We start from the raw sequence: 23,817 nt of genomic DNA on the forward strand, positions 1-23,817 counted from the left end.
GAGCAGGCTCAGTGGGGGTGGGGGGAAAGAGTCCTGGGGGGTGGGTTCATCTACATGACAAGGCAGGCTGAGGGGGCAGTATTGGTTCTGGGAGCAGGAGAGCTGGGCCCCACAGTCCCACCTCTGAGGAGGGGGCACAGCAACCGGAGAGCGGAGCATCCCCAGCACCTCGGTGAGTGGCCAGAGGGGCCTGCGCTGGCCCTGAATGTGCAGCCCCAGGCCCACGCCGGCGGGAAAGGCTGCACCCCCAGCACCCTGGGGATGAGGCCCAGGGCCTGCAGAGCTGGCTGGCTAAGTACAGTGCCAGGAAGGGGACGCAGCCCAGGGGCAGGCACTGAGCCCCCGGCTCGGAGCAACGGACACCAGGCTGGGAACAAAGGTCACAGAAAAGCTTTATACAGTCAGGACATGGGCCCCTGCACCCCGGCCCACATGTGGTGCCTGGCCCCGCGCCATGGAGTGTGTGGGGCAGCACAGTTTGTTCCAGCCCCGGGGGGAGGCTGTGCCCCATGGCAGAGAAGGCCCCAAGTAACACACCAGCAGGCAGGAGGGGACCCTGAGAGCAGCCAGTGGTGCCTGGGGCGAGGTGGCTCAGAGAGAAGGTGGGGGGCAGCCCTCCTGCACCATGAGCTGGGAGGGCTGGTAGCCCCGCAGGAGCCGACTCGAGCGCACGGCAGAGCACCCCGCAGGTACAGCAGCAGGGGTGGACTGGGGGGGCAGCATGGCCAAGGGAAAGGACCCTGTACCCCCCATTGTCACAACAGTGGAGCCCAGCCAGCCCCTTGCGCCCATTCACTGGAGTGCGCACACATCCTTGCCCTCACCCTCCCCGTCCCCTGCCCCGTCCAGCGCTGGCTCCAGCTGGCCCAGGGGCTCCGCGGCACCAAGCAGCTTCTCCCTCAGCTCCATGAGCAGGTCGCGGCTCTCGCTGGGTGGCAGGTTACTCAGGTAGTACTGGGGTGCCAGCTCTACCAGCCTGCGGGGAGAGAGCAGATCAGCGCCGGACTGGCCTGGCCCTTGCCCCAGGGCCCGGTACACCAATGGGCTGGGCAGCACCAAGGGACATGAGGCTGGAGAGGCCCAGAGAAGGTGCCAGGCCCTGCCCCAGGCGGGGTGTTACCCTGCCAGCACCGCCAGGGCCTGCCCTGCAGCCGGCCACAGATGAGGCTGCGGGCTCCTCCCGCCCCTGCCCTTCCCCATCCAGGCTGCCTTCCCTCCCCCACCGGGGCACTCCCCTCCCCTCTCCCCCACAGCACCCCCCCGCCCACCCTTACATCTGGGGCTGGATCTCAGACACCACGCTGAGACAGTTGTCCTGCGAGATGGTGAACTCGTGGTACAGGACCCAGGGGGGTGGGCGGGGCAGGGGCCTCCGCACCACGTAGCAGCAGTGGGGGGGCAGGTGGGCCACATGCTTGTGTGTCAGCATCAGGTAGTTCCCGGAGCCGTCGATGTCCCGGGCCACCTGCAGGGAACAGAGGGGTCAGCGGGGCCGGACAAAGCGGAGCCTACGGCAGCCGGGGCAGTGCCCCCACCCCCTTCCTCCCCCACGTAGGGCTCCCCACCCCCTGCAGAGGTCCGGGGCAGCCTGGGCAGGGGCCCTCACCCGGCACACATGCAGGGCCCCCCCTTCCCCGCAGGGACCCTGGCAGCCGCCTCCCCCACAGGGCCCCTTGCTCTGGGGGCCCCCCCACCTTGAGGAAGTAGCCAGAGATGAGCGCCCTCTTGAGGTTGAGCACGTTGTCATCCGTGCCGAAGGTTGGGGGAGAGACGGGCAGCTCGATTCGCTGCATCACCTCCAGCAGCTCGGCCCGCACGACGCCCGCCAGCCGCAGCCCCGAGCTGCTCAGCCCGTGCTGACGGCACCAGCCCTCATCCAGCTCATCTGTGGGAAAGGGGCGTGAGCTGGGGGCCTGCCCCTTCCCTCCGCCAGGCTCTTGCCCCTGCCCTCTCCCAGCGGCCATGCCACCTCCATCGCCCACGTCTGTCACACCCAGCCCCAGCCCCGCAGGGATGCCCGGCACCACTCGCGGCTTGGGACCAGGGAGACAGGCCTATCGAGTGCCCGTAGCCTCTGGAACCGCGACCTGCCCCCAGCGCACCATGTCGCCCTGCCAGGGCAGGGCCCATGCCCATATGCATAGCCCCAGCACAGCAGGACCTGGGCATGGAATATGACCAGCCGGTGCAAGTGGCGGGCGATGCCAGGACGCGGCAGCAGCAGACGCTGGGGAGACCCCCTCTGCATGCAGAGCGGCACTCACGCTGCTGGAAGGCATTGAAGACATTGATGAGGGTGAAGTGGTCCCCGTCGGGGTGCAGCAGGGCTCGCCGGCGCACGGCCGCAGCCTCCTCGGAGCGCGCCACTGGGGTCACGAAGCAGGGTGAGGCTGGGGAGAAGCAGGCGGGAAAGGGTTACCCGAGTGCCCGGCAGGGCTGCCCCCACAGTCCCCAGCATGGCTCTGGATGGCCCAGGAGGCTGTGCGGCCTGCAGCCCGCGGCTCCCCGCAGTGCTGAGGGGAGCCGGTTGGGGACTAGGCCTTTTGGAGAGAGAACCTCTCTCAGCCATAGAAAGGAAGGAGACAGACAGACAGCACGGCCAGGCCTGATTCGGAGCGCATCCCCCAGCCGGAGGCCTGGGGCTGCTCCCTCTCACGGGGGACACCGCCGCCGGCTGGAGCCGCAGGGGGACACGGTGTCCACGCCTGGCCCCCTACCCGTGAGCATGGCGGCCATGGTGAGCATCTCGTGGACGCAGTCGAACTCGCAGGAGGCAATGAGCGCCTTGGCCAGCTGGGGGTCCAGGGGGAACTCCGACATGATGATCCCCACCTCCGAGAGGTTCCCATCGTCATCCAGCGCGGCCAGGTAATCCAGGTCCTCCAGGGCCTGCATCAGCGACTCAGGGGCTGGTTGGGGGCAGGGAGTCAGCTGGGAGGCAGGGGAGGTGCCAATGCCGCAGCCCCAATGCCAAAGCCAACCTGGGGCCCCCCACAACATGCCAAACACCCTTCCCGCAGGGCTCATCCCCCTCCGCAGCACCAGCAGTTATCCACCCCCACGCCAGGCCGCCAGCTCCGTCCCCCTCCCCTCCAGGATGAGACCATTCTTCTGGGACGGAGGGGTGGTGGAGGGGTGGGGTTCCCCCAGAAGCTCTGGCCCCCCTGCGCGCATGCCATCTCTCCTGGTGCCAGATCCCCCCAGCCCCAGCCCGCCAACTGCCCCTGCCCACGGCGGAGCTGGGGGTCCCCAGGCCAAGCCTCCTGTTGCAGTTTCCAGCCCCTCCAAGCTCAGTCGCTGTTCTTGCTGGGGCAGCAGTTCCTCCCGGCACGGGGCCAGCTGGGAACCCCGTTAACAGCCCATTTACCCTTCTCCTCAATTGTTAATGGGTCACAGAGAGCAGCCCCAGGTTTTCCCCTGCATCTCCCACCCCTTCAGTTCCAGCCCCAGTCCTGCAGACACCCTTCACTCCCGACCCACAGCCCCTGGGCTGTACCTGGCCGGTCAAGGAAGTCGCACTGGCCCATGTCAGCGATGTCGAGTCTCTTGAGCAGCAGCACCAGACGGCTCAGGTTGGCCTCGCTCACGTGGGGGGCGGGGGCGGCCGGGAGGAACTGCTCATAGAAGGCTTCGGAATAGAGGCGCACGCAGGTGCCTGCCAGACGACAGGGGAGCTGCCATGGGGTGGGGTGCAGGGGGCGAGCTGGACTGAAGGCGGGGTTGGCATTGGGGAAGAGGCACGAGGCGGGGGCGGGGGCGCGGCAGCAAACTGGAGCCAAAGCTGCATGGATTTGACAGCTCCCAGAGCGTCCATAACACATGCTGCCTCTGGCCCGGGCGCTCACCTGGGGGGGCTGCCTGCGGGCCCGGGCGCTCACCTGGGGGGGGCTGCCTGCGAGCCCGGGCCCGGGCCCGGGCGCTCACCTGGGGGGACTGCCTGCGAGCCCGGGCCCGGGCCAGGCGCTCACCTGGGGGGACTGCCTGCGAGCCCGGGCCCGGGCGCTCACCTGGGGGGCTGCCTGCGAGCCCGGGCCCGGGCCAGGCGCTCACCTGGGGGGACTGCCTGCGAGCCCGGGCCCGGGCCAGGCGCTCACCTGGGGGGACTGCCTGCGAGCCCGGGCCTGGGCGCTCACCTGGGGGGCTGCCTGCGAGCCCAGGCGCTCACCTGGGGGGACTGCCTGCGGGCCCGGGCCCGGGCGCTCACCTGGGGGGACTGCCTGCGGGCCCAGGCCCGGGCGCTCACCTGGGGGGACTGCCTGCGAGCCCGGGCCCGGGCCAGGCGCTCACCTGGGGGGACTGCCTGCGAGCCCGGGCCCGGGCGCTCACCTGGGGGGACTGCCTGCGAGCCCGGGCCCGGGCCAGGCGCTCACCTGGGGGACTGCCTGCGGGCCCGGGCCCGGGCGCTCACCGGGGGGGGCTGCCTGCGAGCCCGGGCCCGGGCGCTCACCTGGGGGGACTGCCTGCGGGCCCGGGCCCGGGCGCTCACCTGGGGGGACTGCCTGCGAGCCCGGGCCCGGGCCAGGTGCTCACCTGGGGGGACTGCCTGCGGGCCCGGGCGCTCACCGGGGGGGCTGCCTGCGGGCCCGGGCGCTCACCTGGGGGGCTGCCTGCGGGCTGGGGCCCGGGCCCGGGCGCTCCCCTGGGGGGCTGCCTGCGGGCCCGGGCGCTCACCTGGGGGGCTGCCTGCGGGGCCGGGCACAGACGCTCACCTGGGGGGCTGCCTGCGGGCTGGGGCCCGGGCGCTCACCTGGGGGGCTGCCTGCGGGCCCGGGCGCTCACCTGGGGGGCTGCCTGCGGGCTGGGGCCCGGGCCCGGGCGCTCACCTGGGGGGCTGCCTGCGGGCTGGGGCCCGGGCCCGGGCGCTCACCTGGGGGGCTGCCTGCGGCCCGGGCGCTCACCTGGGGGGCTGCCTGCGGCCCGGGCGCTCACCTGGGGGGCTGCCTGCGGGCTGGGGCCCGGGCCCGGGCGCTCACCTGGGGGGCTGCCTGCGGGCTAGCCCGGGCGCTCACCTGGGGGGCTGCCTGCGGGCTGGGGCCCGGGCCCGGGCGCTCACCTGGGGGGCTGCCTGCGGCCCGGGCGCTCACCTGGGGGGCTGCCTGCGGGCTGGGGCCCGGGCGCTCACCTGGGGGGCTGCCTGCGGGCCCGGGCGCTCACCTGGGGGGCTGCCTGCGGGCCCGGGCGCTCACCTGGGGGGCTGCCTGCGGGCCCGGGCGCTCACCTGGGGGGACTGCCTGCGGGCCCGGGCGCTCACCTGGGGGGCTGCCTGCGGGCCCGGGCGCTCACCTGGGGGGACTGCCTGCGGGCCCGGGCCCGGGCGCTCACCTGGGGGGACTGCCTGCGGGCCCGGGCCCGGGCGCTCACCTGGGGGGACTGCCTGCGGGCCCGGGCCCGGGCGCTCACCTGGGGGGCTGCCTGCGGGCTGGGGCCCGGGCCAGGCGCTCACCTGGGGGGCTGCCTGCGGCCCGGGCGCTCACCTGGGGGGCTGCCTGCGGCCCCGGGCGCTCACCTGGGGGGCTGCCTGCGGGCTGGGGCCCGGGCGCTCACCTGGGGGGCTGCCTGCGGGCCCGGGCGCTCACCTGGGGGGCTGCCTGCGGGCTGGGGGCCCGGGCCCGGGCGCTCACCTGGGGGGCTGCCTGCGGCCCGGGCGCTCACCTGGGGGGCTGCCTGCGGGCTGGGGCCCGGGCCCGGGCGCTCACCTGGGGGGCTGCCTGCGGGCTAGCCCGGGCGCTCACCTGGGGGCTGCCTGCGGGCTGGGGCCCGGGCCCGGGCACTCACCTGGGGGGCTGCCTGCGGCCCGGGCGCTCACCTGGGGGGCTGCCTGCGGGCTGGGGCCCGGGCGCTCACCTGGGGGGCTGCCTGCGGGCCCGGGCGCTCACCTGGGGGGCTGCCTGCGGGCCCGGGCGCTCACCTGGGGGGCTGCCTGCGGGCCCGGGCGCTCACCTGGGGGGCTGCCTGCGGGCCCGGGCGCTCACCTGGGGGGACTGCCTGCGGGCCCGGGCGCTCACCTGGGGGGACTGCCTGCGGGCCCGGGCGCTCACCTGGGGGGCTGCCTGCGGGCCCGGGCGCTCACCTGGGGGGACTGCCTGCGGGCCCGGGCCCGGGCGCTCACCTGGGGGGACTGCCTGCGGGCCCGGGCCCGGGCGCTCACCTGGGGGGACTGCCTGCGGGCCCGGGCCCGGGCGCTCACCTGGGGGACTGCCTGCGGGCCCGGGCCCGGGCGCTCACCTGGGGGGCTGCCTGCGGGCTGGGGCCCGGGCCAGGCGCTCACCTGGGGGGCTGCCTGCGGCCCGGGCGCTCACCTGGGGGGCTGCCTGCGGCCCGGGCGCTCACCTGGGGGACTGCCTGCGGCCCGGGCGCTCACCTGGGGGACTGCCTGCGGCCCGGGCGCTCACCTGGGGGACTGCCTGCGGCCCGGGCGCTCACCTGGGGGGCTGCCTGCGGGCCCGGGCCCGGGCGCTCACCTGGGGGGCTGCCTGCGGGCCCGGGCCCGGGCGCTCACCTGGGGGGCTGCCTGCGGCCCGGGCGCTCACCTGGGGGGCTGCCTGCGGGCTGGGGCCCGGGCGCTCACCTGGGGGGCTGCCTGCGGCCCGGGCGCTCACCTGGGGGGCTGCCTGCGGGCTGGGGCCCGGGCCCGGGCGCTCACCTGGGGGGCTGCCTGCGGGCTGGGGCCCGGGCCCGGGCGCTCACCTGGGGGGCTGCCTGCGGCCCGGGCGCTCACCTGGGGGGCTGCCTGCGGCCCGGGCGCTCACCTGGGGGGCTGCCTGCGGCCCGGGCGCTCACCTGGGGGGCTGCCTGCGGGCTGGGGCCCGGGCCCGGGCGCTCACCTGGGGGGCTGCCTGCGGCCCGCTGCCTCCGTGACTCCGCCTGGCTCTTGCTGATGGGCCGCAGCACCTGGGACTCTGCGCGGATCCGGGGATTGTAAACCTGCAGGGACAAGGGCTGTGAGGGGCAGGCCGGCCGGATACTCCCTGGCCAGCAGTGGGCTCTGCTCACCACCCGGCGCTGGGCTTGTGTCCCCCATTCGCCAACCGGAGGCAGAAATCAGCCCCCGCCCCAGCGAGTCCTCCTGGCTGCGTGGCAGGGTTTGCTCCGCAGAGCTGCCGTGCCACATCTCACCAGCATAGGTCCACGTCAGCCCAGCCACCCTGGGGAGATTTCCGGGACTGCAGCCAGGCCCCCCGGCTGGGCAGGGCAGGAGCGGGCGGGACTCGGGCCCTTCCCCTCTCGGGGGCCCTGGCTCCGGCCCTAGGGTTCCCAGCTCTGACGGAAGCTATTCCGGGAGGGTTTCCCCCCAACATGACATCGTTTTCTTAAAACAGCCTATTCAGATCTCCTGGATTGGTTTCAGTGGTCACCAGGAAGTAGATGCTGATTCTGGGAGAGTCCAGGCCAAACCTGGAGGGTTGGCAACCCTATCCGACCCAGCCCCAGGGCGGGGACTGGCTGGCTCAGAGGACTGGGATGTGGGGCCTTTCCTCTCTAGGGAGCGCCAGCTCCAACCTGGCCCCGGGGCAGGGGACTGGGGCCTTTCCTCTCTAGGTGCAAAGGCTGCAGTTCAGAGGAGACATCTGGACAGATGTCTGTGTAGTGCGGGGGAGGAGCTAGTGGTCGTGGTACATATATGTGTCAGTAACGTTGGGAAGGATAAGAGAGAGGTCCTGGAGGCCAAATTTAGGCTGCGAGGTAAGAGACTGAAATCCAGGACCAGTGGTAGCATTCTCTGAGATGGCTCCTGTTCCACACGCAGGGCCAGGCAGACAGGCAGAGCTGCACGGATTAGACAATGGGGTTCAGGTTCATTAGAAACTGGGGAACCTTTGGGAAAGGAGGGGCTGATACAGGAGGGACGGGCTCCACCTAAACCAAACTGGCCCTAGACTTCTGGCACATCACATTAAAAAGGTCATAGGGAATTTTTTTAAACTAACAGCTGGGGAAAGGCAACAGGTGCGGAGGACACGGCTCGGACAGAGGCATCTCGTAGGGGTGAATTCATTAGAGGGGGAACTTTAGATCCTAGAACATAGGATAGGAAAGAAATTGGTAAAATACAGGCCTGAGCTCGCGAGGACCAGTCAAATGGAAGAGTCCCATTTAGCAACACACATGAGGGAATGCAGCTGAACACTGACGAACTGTCCCGGGGCTTCGACAGAAATGCCAGAGACGTGAAAGCTGAGCTGGGGAAGCCGAGGGCCCGGCCTTACACGAGAACACTGATGTAACTTGCAGCGCAGACAGTTGGAGAATGGGGATAATCAGTGGGGCAGGTAATACCGGAGTACCAGTGAGACGTGGGGGAGGGGCACTCTACGTGACAGAAAGCAGAGAGTCAAATAGAGTAAAAGTCTTAAATGGATCAAACTGTCCCACAGAATCTCTGTGACTAGAAATTCCCGGCTTGAATAATAAGAATGTAGCCGTAGGGATGTACTACCGGCTGCCTGACCAGGTGACTGTGAAATGCTCGGGGCGATGAGAGAGGTTACCCAAAAGGTAGAAAACACAACAAAGGTGGATTTCAACTCTCCCCATATTAACTGGATACGTGTTACTCAGGACGCAGAGATAAAGTGTTTAGACACAAATGACTGTTTCTTGGAGTAGCTAGTCCTGGAACCCTCAAGTGGAGAGGAAATTCCTGATTTAGTCCTAAGCAGTGTACAGGATCTGGTCCAAGAAGTGAATATAGCTGAACTGCTCACTAATAGTGACCATAACAAAATCAATTTAGCAACCGTGTAGGGGGAAAATACCAAAGAAACTCACCACAGTGACATTTAATTTCAAAAAGGGGAACAGCACAAACATGAGGAAGCTAGTTAAATGGAAATAAAAAGCAACAGTCGCAAGAGTGAAATGCCCGCAAGCTGCATGGAAACTCTTTTAAACTCTGTAATAGAGGCTCAAATTAAAATGTATAAACAACAACGAACAGTAAGAGGATCAAAAAAAGCCACAGAGTAAGAGGTGGCTCGAGGCAAACGGGCATCCTTTCACAACTGGAGGTTAAAGCCCACTGAGGAAAACAAAAAAGGAGCATGAACTCTAGCAAGTCAAGCGTACGGCTCCGGCTCCGGCTCCACTGGAGCGTTTTCAGCCGCTGCGTGGCGGTAAGCTCTGTAACGTAGCCGCTCAAAGCAGACAGGAGGGAGCTCTCCTGTCAGGGTAACTTCTCCAGCCCCGCGAGCAGCGGTAGCTCCATGGGCAGGAGAAGCTCACCCACTGACATAAGCACCGGTGTGGACAGCACTAGGTAGATGTAACTTACGTCACTCAGGGGGTGCCTTATTCACAGCCCTGAGCAACAAAAGTTATACTGCGGTAAGTGCTAGTGTAGACAGCCTAAAAGTATCATTAGGCAGCCAAAAAAAAAAAATAATAATAAGGTGAAAAGCAACTAGCAAGAGACACAAAAACTAACAGCAAAGATATTTTTAAGAATGTCAGAACAGGAAGCTGCCAAACAACCAGTGGGGCCACGGGAGGATGGAGGTGCTAAAGGAGCACTCGAGGATGATAAGGCCATTGTGGAGAAACTACATAAATTCTTTTCCTTCAGCCTTCATGGCTGAGGACGTGAGGGAGGTTCCGAAACCTGAGCCATTCTTTTTAGATGACAAATCTGAGGAACTGTCCCAGACTGAGGTGTCATTCGAGGAGGTTCTGGAACAAACAGATGAATTAAACAGTAATAAGTCACCAGGGCCAGATGGTATCACTCAAGAGGTCGGATTTCACCACTCAAAGATGAAACTGCAGAACTGCAGTTTGTAACCTAGTGCTTCAATCAGCTTCTGTACCAGATGACTGGAGGATAGCTAATGTGACACGAATTTTTGAAAAAGGCAGCAGAAGTGATCCTGGCAATTATAGGACGGTAAGCCTAAATTCAGTACTGGGCAAACTGGTTGAAATTATAGTAAAGAACAGAATTATCAGACACATAGATGAACACAGTATGTTGTGGAAGAGTCAACACGGCTTTTGTAAGGGGAAATCATACCTCACCAATCTACTAGAATTCTTTGAGGGGTCAACAAGCATGTGCACAAAAGGGATCCAGTGGATATAGTGCACTTGAACTTTCAGAAAGCCTTTGACAAGGTGTGACGAGGTGGGGATTTTCCCTTGTTATGTTCTATGTCAGTCTTACGGTTTTACATGAATGCTGTGTGTGCCTCAGTTTCCCTGTGTATTGCACCAGTGTCTAGGTGATGGGAATAAGGGTATGTGACTTTTGCGGGGGCTGCTCCAGCTGCCTGCATGGATGCTATGGCCGCCCTTTCATAACCTGAGACCCAGGAGGGGAATGCGACCAAGTGCCTCTTGGCCCAGGATGCAAGACAAAGACAGGAGGAGGAGCAACAGACAGGGCAGGGGTCAGGCAGCTGGAAGGGGGTCAGTCTCAGCTGGCTTGGGGCACAGGGGGAGGACAAGAGCCCTGGTTCTGGGATCTCCGCCCCATAAGATGGACTTGGCTGAAAGTCACTGATTTCTGTGCTAACAAGTTCTTCCCTACATTGTGTTCCTGTCGCCAAATAAACCTTCTGTTTTCCCGGCTGGCTGAGAGTCACGTCTGACTGCGGAGTTGGGGGGCAGGACCCTCAGGCTTCCCCAGGACCCCGCCTGGGCGGACTCGCTGTGGGAAGTGCACGGTGTGGAAGGAGATGCTGAATGCTCCCAGGTCAGACCCAGGAAGGGCAAAGCTGTGTAAGTGTCTGCTCAGAGAGTGGAGGCTCCCCCAGAGTCCTGGGTGGCTTCATATGGAGTAGTTCCAGAGCATCGCCCCAGTGACTCCATGACACAAGGTCCCTCACCAAAGGCTCTTAAACAAAGTAAGCTGTCACGGGATAAGAGGGAAGGTCCTCTCATGAATTGGTAACCAGTTAAAAGATAAGAAACAAATGCTAGGAATAAATGGTGTTCAGCATATTCACAAATGATCTAGAAAAAGGGGTAAACAGTGAAGTGGCAAAATTTTCAGATGATACAAAACTACTCAAGATATTAAGTCCAAAGCAGACTGTGAAGAGCTACAAAAGGATCTCACTAAACTGGGTGACTGGGCAACAAAATGGCAGATGAAATTCAATGTTGATAAATGCAAAGTAAGGCACATTGGAAAACATAATCCTAACTATACATACAAAACGATGGGGGCTAAATTTGGTGTTGCCACTCAAGAAAGATCTTGGAGTCACTGTGGATAGTTCCCTGAAACATGCACTCGATGTGCAGCGGCCGTCTAAAAAGCGAACAGAGTGTTGGAAATCATTAGATAAGACAAGAGAAAATGTCAGTGCCTCTATATAAATCATGGTACGTCCAGACCTTGAATACTGCGTGCAGTTCTCATTACCTCATCTCTAAAAAGATCTTTAGGAATAGGAAGAAGTTCAGAGAAGGGCAACAAAAATGCTGAGGGGGATGGAACAGCTTCTGTAAGAGGAGAGTAAAAAGACTGGAACTGTTCAGACTTGGAAAAGAAGCGACGAAGCGGGGCTACGATGGAGGGCTAACGGGTAGGGAGAAAGTGACTAGGAGTGGTATTTACTCCTTTGCAGAACAGAAGCACTATGGGTCACTCAATTAAATTAATGGCAACAGGTTTAAAACAAACAAAAGGAAGTATTCCTTCACACAGTGCACAGTCAACCTGTGGAACTCCTTGCCAGGGGATGTTGAAGGCCAAAACTGTAACTGTGTTCTAAAAGAATGAGAAAAGTTCATGAAGGACAGGTCCATCAATGGCTATTAGACAAGATGGTCAGTGACACAACCCCAGGCTCTGGGAATGGGCGATGGGATGGATCACTTGGTGATTCCCTGTTTGTTCATTCCCTTTGGGGCACCTGGCACTGGCCACTGTCGGAAGACAGGACACTGGGCTGGATGGACCTTTGGTCTGACCCAGTCTGGCCGTTGTTGTGCGTCTGTCGACAGCTGCTGCGCAGGCTGCTCTCCTATGCAACAGGCAGGGGTCCGGCCCTGCCCATCCCACCATTAATACAAGCTCCCAGCCCTATACTACACAGATTTCATAGAGGGAGACCAGCGTTTCTCAAAATGGGGGTCCTGACCCAAAAGGGAGTTGCAGGGGGATCATAAGGTTATTTTGGGGTGGGGGGGTCACGGTACTGCCACCCTCACTTCTGCAATGCTGCCTTCAGAGCTGGGCAACCGGAGAGCAGGGGCTGTTGGCCAGGCACCCAGCAGAGAGGTAAGGGTGGCGATACCAGACCAGGCCACCCTCACTTCTGCACTGCTGCCTTCGGAGCTGGGCGGCCGGAGCAGCTGGGCGGCTGCTTATTGAGGCAGCAGAGCAGAAGTGAGGGTGGCCGCACCGTACCAGGCCATCCTTACTTCCACGCTGCAGCTGGCGGGGCTCTGCCTTCAGAGCCGGGCTCCCAGCCAGCAGCCGCCGCTCTCCAGCTGCCCAGCTCTGAAGGCAGAGCTGCGGTCAGCAGCACCGCAGAAAAGAGGGTAGCAAGTACCACCCCCCCCCTACAATAACCTTGCGACCCCCCCCCATACACACACACACACACCTCCTTTATGGGTCAGGACCCCTACAATTACAACACCATGATTTCAATAGCTGAAATCTTGAAATCTAACATTTTAAAAATCCTATGACCATGAAATTGACAAAAATGGACCCTGAATTTGGTAGGGCCCTACTTATTTTCATGTGGAAATTGGCAGGAGGGGCAGTCCTGCCCAAGAAGTTGTGCAGAGCTGGCTTTGAGCAGGGCCACGCCTGCCCTGGAAAGGGGGCTGGGCTGGGCCAGGCAGAGCCACGCATCCCGCTCCGTACTCACACTGCGCAGCTCCAGACCCGTGTCGATGACGTAGCGCACAGTCCCCAGGGAGAAGGACGAATCTGCAAGCCAGTGGGTGACGATCACACGCCGGCCCTGGGGCCTGCTGCACTGCTCCGGCACCTCGTAGACCTTCTGGGCTGCCCGCCCCACCCCTGGGTGCAAGGGTAGGGCCAGCAGCGGGCCCAGCCCAGGGTTCAGGGCCACAGCCTCGGTGCGGATGGCCTCGCAGCACTCGCTGATCTCCTGCAGGGTGGGGAGCAGGCGCGGTTAGTGACAGGACACCCCCTTTGCTGCAAGGCTGGGGAGCAGCCCCCTGCTCCTCATGTCCCCAGGACCACGCCCCAAAGCGAGTCCCAACACCCCTTTCCCTTCTCCCGCAACCACCCCGCCAGGGAGGGGTCCCAGCAGCCCCCCAGTCTCCACCTGCTCACTGGCCAGGAAGAGCAGCACATCGCCGGGTTCCTGGCGCCGGTGAATGTCCAATACCGCCTGGCACGCAGCTGAGACGTGGCCCCGAGCCGGTGGATCCCTGTACACCAGCTGGCCAGGAGGGCTGGGTCCTGGCACCCGCACCACGGGAGGGTCCCCGCAGAAGGCCCGCAGCCGCTCCTCCAGGGCTGGCACCGTCACCACCACCACCTTGAGCTCGGGGCGCTGGCGAAGCACATCCTTCAGCAGCCCGAGCAACACGTCTGTGGGCACTGTGCGCTCCTGCACCTCGTCCATCACAATGACCCCGTACTGGCGCAGCAGAGGGTCCGACATCATCTCCCGCAGCAGCATCTCATCTGAGCAGAATCTGCCAGCACCAAGCACCAGGGTCAGAGGCAGCCCAAGGAAGGGGGAGCCCGGCTGGGATAGCGGGGGGCTGCAGGTTTGGATTGAGGGGCACCGGCAGAGCTGGGGGAGCCCAGGGCTGGGCTAGCAGGGGCTGCAGGTTGGGATTGAGGGGCACCGGCAAAGCTGGGGGGGACTTGGAGGGGATTTGGGAGGCCCCCCTTTCCCACTCTCAGCTCTCTCAGGAAAGAACTGTGTCCTCATCCCTTGAGCTGAGAGGTGCCAGGCCCAACCCAAGAGAGCGCTGGGCAGAGGTGCCTGCCCTAACCCCTTCGCTGCCAAAGCCCCCACCTGACGCCCACAGCCTGACCCCTGCACCCTCCTCCTCGCCCCTCCAACCCTGGAGCCCTTCCTTAAACAGGGTCCTGGCTGGGCCCCGCCCTGCCCGAGAGGGGTGGGAGCCTGGACACACAGAGCCTGGCACAGGCCCAGCTCCTGCTGTGGGGAACGTGGGACAGAGCTGGCCTCCACCTCTCCCCAGGAAGGAGGCTGATGGAGTGGCCCAGCTGCCTGCTGCTGGGCCCCGCACTCCAGCGCCGCCCTCGTATGCCGAGGCTCCAGGCTGAGCACCCTGACGAGCCAGCGGGGGCTGTGACGAAGCGGGACTGTTCTTAATGTTTCCTCTGAATAGTGTGGGGGTGCCTCAGTTTTCCCTATACAGTTCTTGAGTGTCTGGGTGGTGGGGTAAGGGTGTAGGATCACTGCAGAGCCCTAGAGGGCAGGTGTGTGCAGGGATCTGGACACAGACGATGGCCGACACCCTGTTTCCTGGCAACTGGCGGCCTGGCCCTTCCCCCCTGCAAGGTGAGAGCTAAAGGGTTGGAGAACAAAGGAATCCGGTGACCTCCTGGCCCGGGAAAGGAACAAAGCCCAGAGGAGTGGGGGCTGGAGGGAGTTTCAGTTTTGGGGTCTGGCTGGGACATGGAGTGAAGTGCAAACGTGGTTGTCTGGCTCACTGCCCCCAACAATGGACCCAGCTGAGGGGTCCTGTTCTCTGTACCTGCAAGCTCTGTGTTAGACCATGTTCCTGTCGTTTAATAAACCTTCTGTTTTCCTGGCTGGCTGAGAGTCACGTCTGACTGAAAAGTTGGGGGGCAAGACCCTCTGGCTTTCCCAGGAGCCCCGCCTGAGCGGACTCGCTGTGGGAAGCGCACGGAGGGGCAGAGGATGCTGAATGCTCCAAGGTCAGACCCAGGAAGGTGGGAGCTGTGTGAGCTGTGTGTCCTGCAGACAGGCTGCTCACAGAAAGGCGACTGCCCCAGAGTCCAGACTGGCTTCAGGGGGAGCAGTTCCAGAGCATCGCCCGGGGACTCTGTGACAACTGGTGGCAGAGGTGGGATGTACTGCACCCCATGGATGGCGCTTCCCGCAGTAAGTGACTGGGGAGCAGTAAAACGAAGGGGGATTGACAGGGACCAAGCATGCTGAAGATTCAGAGAGAGATGGTTTCAGGGGGCGGTTAACCCCTGGAAGTGTGTGACCAGAGAGAAGGACTTTTGCAGTAACAGGGTCCCCCGGGGGATTGCAGCGAGCGGTCCCAGGGGCGGAGGAGTCTGCAGCTCGACCCTGGCAAAGAGGTGGTGACCTTGAGAAGGGCTGGCACACTAGGGGTTCTCCCTGGAAACCGTGGGGAGCTGAGAGCACACAGGCCTGTGAGTCCACAACAACTTGGGAAGAGCGGAGTGATGGCCTGTCACCGTCTCCTTAAGAAGGACATTGTAACCCTGTGTAGAAAGAGAGGGTTGAGCATTGGAAAGTTCACCAAAGCACAGTTAATCGAGCAGCTGGAGGAGGATGACCGCTCTAAGGAACAGATTCCTGACCCCAAATGGGGCTATAGCAGGATCTGGGAGCAGCTGGAGTGGGAGCCAGGCATCCCCAAGACTCCTGTCCCCGACCAGACGAGGGTCTTCACGATCGGGTTCCCCATCCGCGGATCGGAGACGGACGGGATTGGAGCTGAGTCCAAGAGAGCAAGAGGACTGTGAGAGACAGCGAGAGCCCGAGAAAGACCCGCAGAAGCAGCAGCTGCATGAACTGATGGTGGGGTGAGCAGAGAGGCATAGGGGATCTCCCCGGGGTGAGTGGGGATAGACCCCGGAGAGCCAGTTCCGCAGGGAACCTCGAGACTAAATTGTTGCCCCTGGTTAAGGAGTGGGGGATGTGGATGCCACCTTACTGCCTTTGAGCAGGCTGGAGATTTGAACCAGGGGGATCCTGCGGAAAAGCCCCAATGTCTATCTCCCTTGCTGGGTCCCAAGGCCATAGACTCCGTCAGCCAGATGGGTGGGGAGATGGACAGGCTCCCACTCCTGACCCCAACCTATATGCCTGTGTGGAGTTTCCTGGGGCCAGGCCCCTCGAACCCCCAGTGGGAGTGGAAGGTGATGGTCAATGGGGAGACATTCCTGGGGTGGCGAGGTCCTGGGACAGAGAGAACTGTTGTCAGGCGCTGGGTGGTGCAGCCTCAGATGCTGAGGGGCTGTGTGAGGGTCCCAGGGACGAAGCCCCTCACCCTGCCTATGGCCCAGAGCCCTGTGCAGACACAGGAGAGGTGGGACTGGCTGGTTGTTGGGGTTCTCCGGGACACCGGCTGCGAGACCCTGTTGTGGGGTGACTCTCTCTCTTTGGGACAGGATCCAGGCCCTGCTCCGGTAACTGCCGAGGGTTTGAATTTGAATCCAGGGAACCAATCAGCGGAGAGGGAAATGGTCAGTGAAAATGCAGATGACCGGGCTGGCAGCAGGGAGGAGCTGCTCGGCTCAGGCTACCTGCCTGCCTGTAATCAGACCCCTGGGGCTCCCCGCCACCTTGCACACCGGAGAGGGGGCTCAGGCTGGCTCTGATGCAGTGAGGAAAGCAGCAAGCTCATGGCCTACCCGCACTGGGACAGCAAAGGCAGCGCTGAGCACAGTGGGAGCTGAGACCCTAGCTGAGAGGGGGGAGACACAGGCAGGGCAGGGGATCTGTGGGGAGTGGAAAGGTGCTTGGTAAGGAAAGTTTGGATGAGCCTAGGCAGCCTTGTGAGCTGATGGCTTTGTCTAGTCAGCAGGGTGGGAAGGCCAGGAGAGTGGAAGATGAGTGTCCCTGGACCTTACCTGTTACCTGGGTGGAGAAGTGTGACAGTGAAGGAAAGAAAAGGAGTACTTGTGGCACCTTAGAGACTAACCAATTTATTTGAGCATGAGCTACAGCTCACTTCATCGGATGCATAATGTCTTCTGTAGCTTCCACAGTATGCATCCGATGAAGTGAGCTGTATCTCACGAAAGCTCATGCTCAAATAAATTGGTTAGTCTCTAAGGTGCCACAAGTACTCCTTTTCTTTTTGCGAATACAGACTAACACGGCTGTTACTCTGAAACCAGTGAAGGAAAGGTGCCTGTGTCTGTCAGGGGTATTGACTTGCCTATGGAGGGAGCTACCCTGATCTCCAAGCAGTTGTCTGTGACCAGCCTTGTGTGCTGGGACAAGGGGAATGAGATCCCAAGCTGGGTGTCTGGGAAAGGAGAAAATGTGTCTGGCTCTTCTCTGTCTGTGGAGCAGACAGAAGGGGCCTTTCAGCCTGTGATGATTGAGGGTCGTGCAGTTGTCTCAGAGTTGATTCTGGATTCAGCTAAAGCCCAGGAAGGGAAGGGTCCTAAGTTTGTGTCTGCTCGGGAGAATGGCCCTGTAACTAGGTCGCACCCAGTTAGTGTCTATGTAAAATCCCAGAGCCCAGACAATTCTGGTGCTTGTATTTTGCCTGTTGCTAGTGTGTTGTTGGGAAAGGGTGGAGCAACTCTGTCTAATCAGGGTGAGATCCTAGCCAGGGCACAAGGAGAGCATGAAGGTGTGTGATTGTGTTACTTACTGAGGGTGTGGAAACCTGTCGCAAGAAGGAAAATATTCCTGAATTTGTGTGTGGCAAAGGGAAGGAGAAGGCTTCTGACCTTTTATCTAGGAAGTCTGTGAGTTTGCCTGAAAGGGGATTGTGTAGGAATCTGCCGGATGGGCCAGAGGTAATTCTGGATGTAAGGGAGACCCAGAAAGAGTCTGTTGTTGCTCAGGAAAGTGTTCCTCTAGAGCAAGCCCTAGGTGAAGAGGGTAAGAGCAGAATTTCTGTGCGGGGTGAATTGTTGCATAGAAAAGCCCTAGGGAAAGGAATCCTCATGGAGTCTTTGCAAGCAGTTTACTGCAAGTGAAGGGTGTGAAAGTGATTTAATCAAGAAAGTTTCAGGTCCTAACGGCCAGATATTTTCTGTTGTGAATGGATCCACTGACTGTCCTGTTGAAAGACCCAGTGTGGATAGCTTTGAGAAGGTCTCAGATGGAGAGAAAGCTGTTAAGAAAGTTAAACAGTCCTATAACCAAGTGGCCGTGTTTGGCCAACTTGTTGGGGAGAAGACCCAATCCCAGTTTGACCCCCTGGGGTTTTGGGGTGGCCAAGGGCATGGGCCGCATAAACCTTCCCACATGCGGCCTGCGAGTGCTATCGACCACCTCCGACCTAAGGGAGGGCGTGAAACTGGAAGGGCCTGGTGTAACTCCCACCAAGGAATGGGAGAGATGCTGGAGCATCCATGGGAACGTTGGTGGCTTTGAACTTCCCCAGGTCACCGGCTAAAGTGACCCCGCTCAGTTCGATCTCGAAGGGGGGAGAGATGTGACGAAGTGGGACTGTTCTTAATGTTTCCTCTGAATAGTGTGGGGGTGCCTCAGTTTTCCCTACACAGTTCTTGAGTGTCTGGGTGGTGGGGTAAGGGTGTATGATTGTTGCAGAGCCCTAGAGCGCAGGTGTGTGCAGGGGTCTGGACACAGAGAATGGCCGACACCCTGTTTCTTGGCAACTGGCGGCCTGGGCCCTTCCCCCCTGCAAGGTGAGAGCTAAAGGGTTGGAGAAAAAGGAATCAGGTGACCTCCTGGCCCGGGAAAGGGACAAAACCCAGAGGAGGTGGGGCTGGACGGAGTTTCAGTTTGGGGCTGGCTGGGGACATGGAGTGAAGTGCAGATGTGGTTGTCTGGCTCACTGCCCCCCAGAATGGACCCAGCTGAGGGGGTCCTGTTCTCTGCACCTACAAGCTCTGTGTTAGACCATGTTCCTGTTGTCTAATAAACCTTCTGTTTTACTGGCTGGCTGAGAGTCACATCTGACTGTGGAGTTGGGGGGCAGGACCCTCTGGCTTCCCCAGGAGCCCCAGCTGAGTGGACTCGCTGTGGGAAGTGCACGGAGGGGCAGAGGATGCTGAATGCTCCGAGGTCAGACCCAGGAAGGTGGAGCCGGGTGAGCTGTGCGTCCTGCAGACAGGCTGCTCAAAGGAAGGCGACTGCCCCAGAGTCCTGACTGGCTTCAGGGGGAGCAGTTCCAGAGCATCGCCCAGGGACTCCATGACAGGGGTGGATCAGGGTACCAGGCGGCCGGCAGGCGAGAGGGAGCCTGGATTGGGGAGGGAGGGGCAGCCCAGTCCCACGAGCAGGTCCCAGTGCCCTATGGGCGCAGCGCCCAGCCTCACCTGAGCAGGGTCTCTGGAGTGCAGCAGTCCTCATGGGGGACGCAGTAGCCAACCTCGTGGCCCAGGTTCAGATCCATCTCGTCAGCCACACACAGCGAGAGGCTGAGGGCGGCGAGGCCGTGGGGCTGGCTACAGGCCACCAGGCCATGCGTGAACTGCTGGGAGAGGGCGTACTCCGCACACCACTGAGGGATCTGCAAGGAGGAGAGCAGGGCAAGGGGCCCCGGGCAGCCACTGTTGTGAGCACAGGTCACCCCAAGGGAGCCAGAACCCCCCCCAACACTGGGTACAGGGCCCCCCCCTCCCGAAGACACTCACATTCACTCTGCAGCTCAGCCAGGTGGGTGGGGCCAAGCTGCGCTCCCTGTGGACACAACGGCCTCGCCCCCCAGCCTAGAGCCACGCGCGTGGCTGCGGGTGCCCACACGGCTCGCCAGGGGTGGAACCAATCTGTCCCACTGGCAGGGGGTCAGAAGATCCCAGCAGAGCTGCCTCACCCAGACACTGAGGCAGGCACAGATGCTCCTGGGCACAGAGGTTGGCAGCAGGCACCCAGCTATGCCATCCATGGGGAGTTGAGCCAAGCCCCATGGCTCCCTTCCTGACAGCTCAGCCAGGGGCTAGTCCCCACCACCCTGCCACACCCAAACAGCTGTGGGCCCCACAGCCAAGGGGGGCAAAGTCTTCAGAGATTCAGGGCAGCTGATTGCGAACCTGGAGAGGCCCCTGCTCCCTGCAGCATCCCATGGACCCCCAGGGGCAGCCAGGGCAAAGCACGGGGGCAGAAACCTAGTGTACAGATGAGAGGGTAGCCCACCGGTTCTGGCACAAGGCTGCGACCTGGGTTCAATTCCCAGAGAGACCTTGAGTGACAGTCTCCGCAGTGCAGCAGGGCTGCCTTGCCCCATGGGGTGCTCCACCGGCTGCGCAGAGCTGAGATCGCAGTCGTGGGGCCAGATACCAATCACAGAGATAAAGGAAGCGCCCAGCCCCCTCCAAACGCCTCTCGCACCCCCCTTCGGCCCGATTTGCTTGCAGGCATAACTCTGCTCCCAGGCAGAGCCACCCCCTGCCCATCCTCCACACCAGCCAGGCTCCAGCTTCGTGCTGGGAAGCCTGGACACCCCCTGGGTGCGCACCAGGAGAGGTCGCCGGCAATTAACAGCGTTCTGGGAGATTTCATGGGAACGCAAACATCTCCTGCCTCCGTCTCCAGGCCCATGGCCTGGCCGGGGCCTACAGAGCTCCACAGACACACGCTGCTTGAAAACCAACCCTCCCCCAGCTCAAAGTCCTGACTGTAGTGTCTCTAGCTTCCCTGCTGGGGCGGAAGAGACACGCACAAGGGGCAGAGGGCCAAGGAACCCAGCTGCCTGCAGGCCCTGCAGCTTGGAGGTTTGGCACCAAGACGGCTGATTGTCAGGTACTGGCAGCCTGGGACTCCACAGACAAGCGAGCCCCGTCAGTCTGTCCGCCCTGCTGCGTGTGAGAGCTGCCCGGGGCAGGGGCTGTGTGTGTTTAATGCCAGGACAGCAGCCAGAGAACTGGGTCCCGACGGGGGCGCTCGGTGCGCCAGCATCACAGACCAACAAGTCTGGGTGTCTGGGGCCCTCAGTACCACTCTTCCAGGCTCACCCACCCCCCAGCTCCCAGCACAGACCCAGCTGACTCCCGGCCAGCGCCGTGCATGACTGAAAGCCAAATCCCAGCACATCCAACAGGGAGAGCCCAGCCTCCCACCACCCTGACCTCCCCACATGCTGCCCCGAGGGGGCTTTGCAAACAGACAGGAGCTGCAGTCAGGCGTACAATGGACCCTGCCTCAGAGGTTAAATGAGGAGTCACTGGCCCCCCTCCCGTGGCACTTGTAGCCACAGCATCCTAGACTATGGGACGCAGCCAGGGCCGGCTCCAGGCACCAGCGAACCAAGCAGGTGCCTGGGGCGGCCAATGTAAAGGGGCGGCAGGAGGTCGGGCTCTGGGGCGGCAATTCGCCCGCGGCGGCAATCCAGCAGCCGCTTCATCACAGTGTGTTTCGCGCTCGGGGGCAATTCGACGGCGGGGACGCGACTCTTCTTCAGTCGCCGGCAGCAGTTCGGCAGCCGCTCCATCACTCCGCCTCCGTGTTCAGCGGCGAGGTTTTTTGGTTTGCTTTTTTTTTGCCACTTGGGGCGGCAAAAACGCTGGAGCCAGCCCTGGACGCAGCCACGGCCAGCAACAGCTGCCAAGCCATTTAGCTCTGTAATCCTGCCCCCAGGAGAGCCTCCGGACACCAGGGCAGTGCACTCAAAGGAGCCCAGGCCGTGTCTCGCCGGCAAGCCAGCAGCACAGGCCCCCTAGCACTGCACTGACTACGAGGCGGCAGCCCCCCACCCTCTCCCTGCAGCACCGGCTGCTCCCCAAGCCAGCCCAAGCCCACCACACGCAAGGGGATTATTGGGTAGGTGTTTTTCCCAGCGAGGGCACTCCTGCCCTGGCCATGCCCTCCCCATGCCCCCCTCGCACCTGGGTGCTCTTGCCGGTCCCGGGCCCCCCGGACACCAAGACGATGCCGCTGCTGCTCTCCAGGAGCTCCATGAAGCTGTACTTGGCGGCCCAAACAGGCAGGTCTCGCCGCCGCTGGAGCAGCTCATAGTAGCGGGAGGAGAAAGGCAGCCCATCGTACGGGTTCACCTCCAGGTCCCCCTCACAGTCCAGGGCCAAGCCTTCGCCCTCCTCCTCCTCCTCCTCCTCCTCCTCCTCCAGCGGGGAGTCAAGGCCATTCGGCCGCAGCCGGGAGGCGAAGCCATCGCTGGTCTCCATGGTGGTGTTACTGTGGGGCAGATGGAGCCAGGGACCTGCAAGGGAAAAGGGCAGGAGTCAGAGCAGCCACTGGGCCCTAGGGGAGAAACTGGTTAGCAGGGTGGGGAGACACCCCATCCCCACTGCCCCAGCTCCACTCCCACCGGCTGGGGCGCAGTCAGAAATCCTGAGGCCAGCAGGGCCCATCGGGACCATCTAGTCTGGCCTCCCACGTAACACGGCCAGGGGCTGCCCGACAGTAACACCTGGAGTGGATCTGCTAGCAAAGCAGCCAGTCTGGACTGAAAAACTGTCAGGGATGGAGAATCCACCTCGGCCCTTAGGTACGGTTCCCGTGGTTAATTCCTGTCACCATTAACAACGTACCCCTAATTGCCAGTCTGAATTCGTCCTACTTCAACTTCTAGCCACTGCCCCGTGTTTGACCCGTCTCTGCTGGACTGAGCAGCCCACCACGAAATATCTGTTCCCCACGCAGGTACCTACAGACCGGGATCAAGCCACCTGTGAGCCTTCTCTGTGTTATGCAGAACAGCTCAAGCTCCCTGAGTCTCTCACTACAAGGCAGGTTTTCTATTCCCAGCTCTTCTCGGACTCTCTCCAGTTTATCAACAGCCTGAACTGGGGGCACCAGACCTGGGCACAGGATTCCAGCAGCGGCCGCCCCAGTCCAGAGAGAGGGAAAGTCGCCTCTCCGCGGCGACGCCCGTTTGTCTCTGCGAGGCTCACATGAGTTCTTTTGGTCAAAGCTCAAGTGGCTCGCGGAGTGCGTCACGGCCTCCCCGGCCAGCCCCCCGCAGCCTGCTCGCTGCGCCCAGATGCCGCGCCCGGCTTCCCAGGAAATCCAGGTGAGGCTGAATCGCCCCGGGGAACCACCTGCTCCAGCTCGTCTGGGGCCAGCCCCCAGCAGGCTCTGGGGGCAGGGGCCTGGGACTCCCGCCGGGCCCCAGGGAGCAGGGCTCGTGTCCTGGAGACCGGCCGGGAGCGCCAGGTGGCGGGTGAGCCACAAACAGCCCCGCTCCCCTGGGCGTGCGCGGCGCTGGAGGGCGGCCAAGGCAGCAGGCACCGCCCCGGGCCACGGCACCCACCCCCGGGGCAGGACAAGCCGCACCCCAGGGCAGGGCCCGGGGGATCCGGCACCGCGCCCAGACCCGGACCCGGACCCCGACCCAGCCGGGGGGGCGGGACCCGGCCCGCGGCCAAGCGCAGGACGGGGCTGCAGGAGGCGCCCCCCCGCAGCCCGCGGCGCCCCCCCGCAGCCCGGCCCCCGCCCCGCGGAACCCAGGCGTCCGGGGAACCGGTCCGACGGGATGCGGCACCCCCGGCCTCGCCCGCCGTGAGCGCCACCCCGCCGTGCCCTGCCCCGACCCGCCGGGGGCGGCTGGTTGTGGCGCCCCGGCCCCGCCCCCCAGCGGCCCCCGGCCCCCCGCGTACCCCGGGCGCTGCCGCCCCCCGCTCACCTGTAGCCGGCTCTAGGCCCCGCCCCGGAGGCTGTCACGCGGCGCCAAGCACGAGTCACGTGCTACTCCGTGGCAGCCAATCAGATGGTGCCCGAGTGGCTTCGGCCCCGCCCCCTGTGCCGTCTTCCCCCATGGCCCCGCCCCGGGCCCTGTTGTCCCCCGAGCCCCGCCCCGCAGCGCCAGGCCCCGCCCCTAGAGCGCCTTCGCCCCGGCCAGGGCTCTGCGCGGCGCGGCGCTGGGGGCGGGGCCAGGGTGCCCGCGGGGCGGGGCCTCCCGAGGGGGCGGGGCACGGACACACCGCAGCCGGGAGTTCCGCGGGCCGGACTAGCTCCCAGCAGCCAGCCTCCCTCTGTCCGCGGCAGTGATCAGCCTGTCGGTCCCCCCAGCCCTGCCCAGTGC

At 63.1% G+C, this 23,817-nt stretch overlaps 1 protein-coding gene across 10 annotated transcripts; it reads right to left on the minus strand.

The window, feature by feature from the left end:
- Window positions 1–374: 374 nt before the first annotated feature.
- On the minus strand, window positions 375–23,525 carry DQX1 (DEAQ-box RNA dependent ATPase 1). 10 transcript variants are annotated; one of them, XM_037898537.2, is made up of 13 exons: window positions 23,419–23,449; window positions 22,325–22,440; window positions 21,662–21,993; window positions 19,157–19,350; window positions 13,251–13,626; window positions 12,825–13,070; window positions 6,825–6,924; window positions 3,497–3,655; window positions 2,718–2,909; window positions 2,265–2,390; window positions 1,695–1,885; window positions 1,275–1,465; window positions 375–976 (listed from the first exon to the last, which is right to left on the minus strand). In XM_037898537.2, the coding sequence occupies exons 3-13, from the start codon at window positions 21,956–21,958 to the stop codon at window positions 793–795; spliced, it is 2,256 nt and encodes a 751-aa protein (XP_037754465.1). In that variant the 5' UTR covers window positions 21,959–21,993; window positions 22,325–22,440; window positions 23,419–23,449; the 3' UTR covers window positions 375–792. The 10 variants fall into 10 exon arrangements, with proteins under 10 accessions (XP_037754465.1, XP_043400994.1, XP_037754466.1 ...); XM_043545059.1 differs by lacking the exon at window positions 23,419–23,449 and adding an exon at window positions 23,393–23,408; XM_037898538.2 differs by lacking the exon at window positions 22,325–22,440 and having other exon boundaries at window positions 23,419–23,525.
- Window positions 23,526–23,817: the final 292 nt, after the last annotated feature.

This window comes from Chelonia mydas, chromosome 4 (genome assembly GCF_015237465.2).
Source record: "Chelonia mydas isolate rCheMyd1 chromosome 4, rCheMyd1.pri.v2, whole genome shotgun sequence".
Classification (NCBI taxonomy): Eukaryota; Metazoa; Chordata; order Testudines; family Cheloniidae; genus Chelonia; species Chelonia mydas.

Excerpts from the sequence above, each read along its gene's own strand:
- DQX1 (XM_037898538.2), bottom strand. The coding sequence starts at position 21,958 with ATGGAGACCAGCGATGGCTTCGCCTCCCGGCTGCGGCCGAATGGCCTT. Across the intron at positions 13,627-19,156 it reads ACTCCAGAGACCCTGCTCAG|ATTCTGCTCAGATGAGATGC; the intron begins GTGAGGCTGGGC and ends TGGTGCTGGCAG. Across the intron at positions 3,656-6,824 it reads GGCCGCAGGCAGCCCCCCAG|GCACCTGCGTGCGCCTCTAT; the intron begins GTGAGCGCCCGG and ends GTCGTCTGGCAG.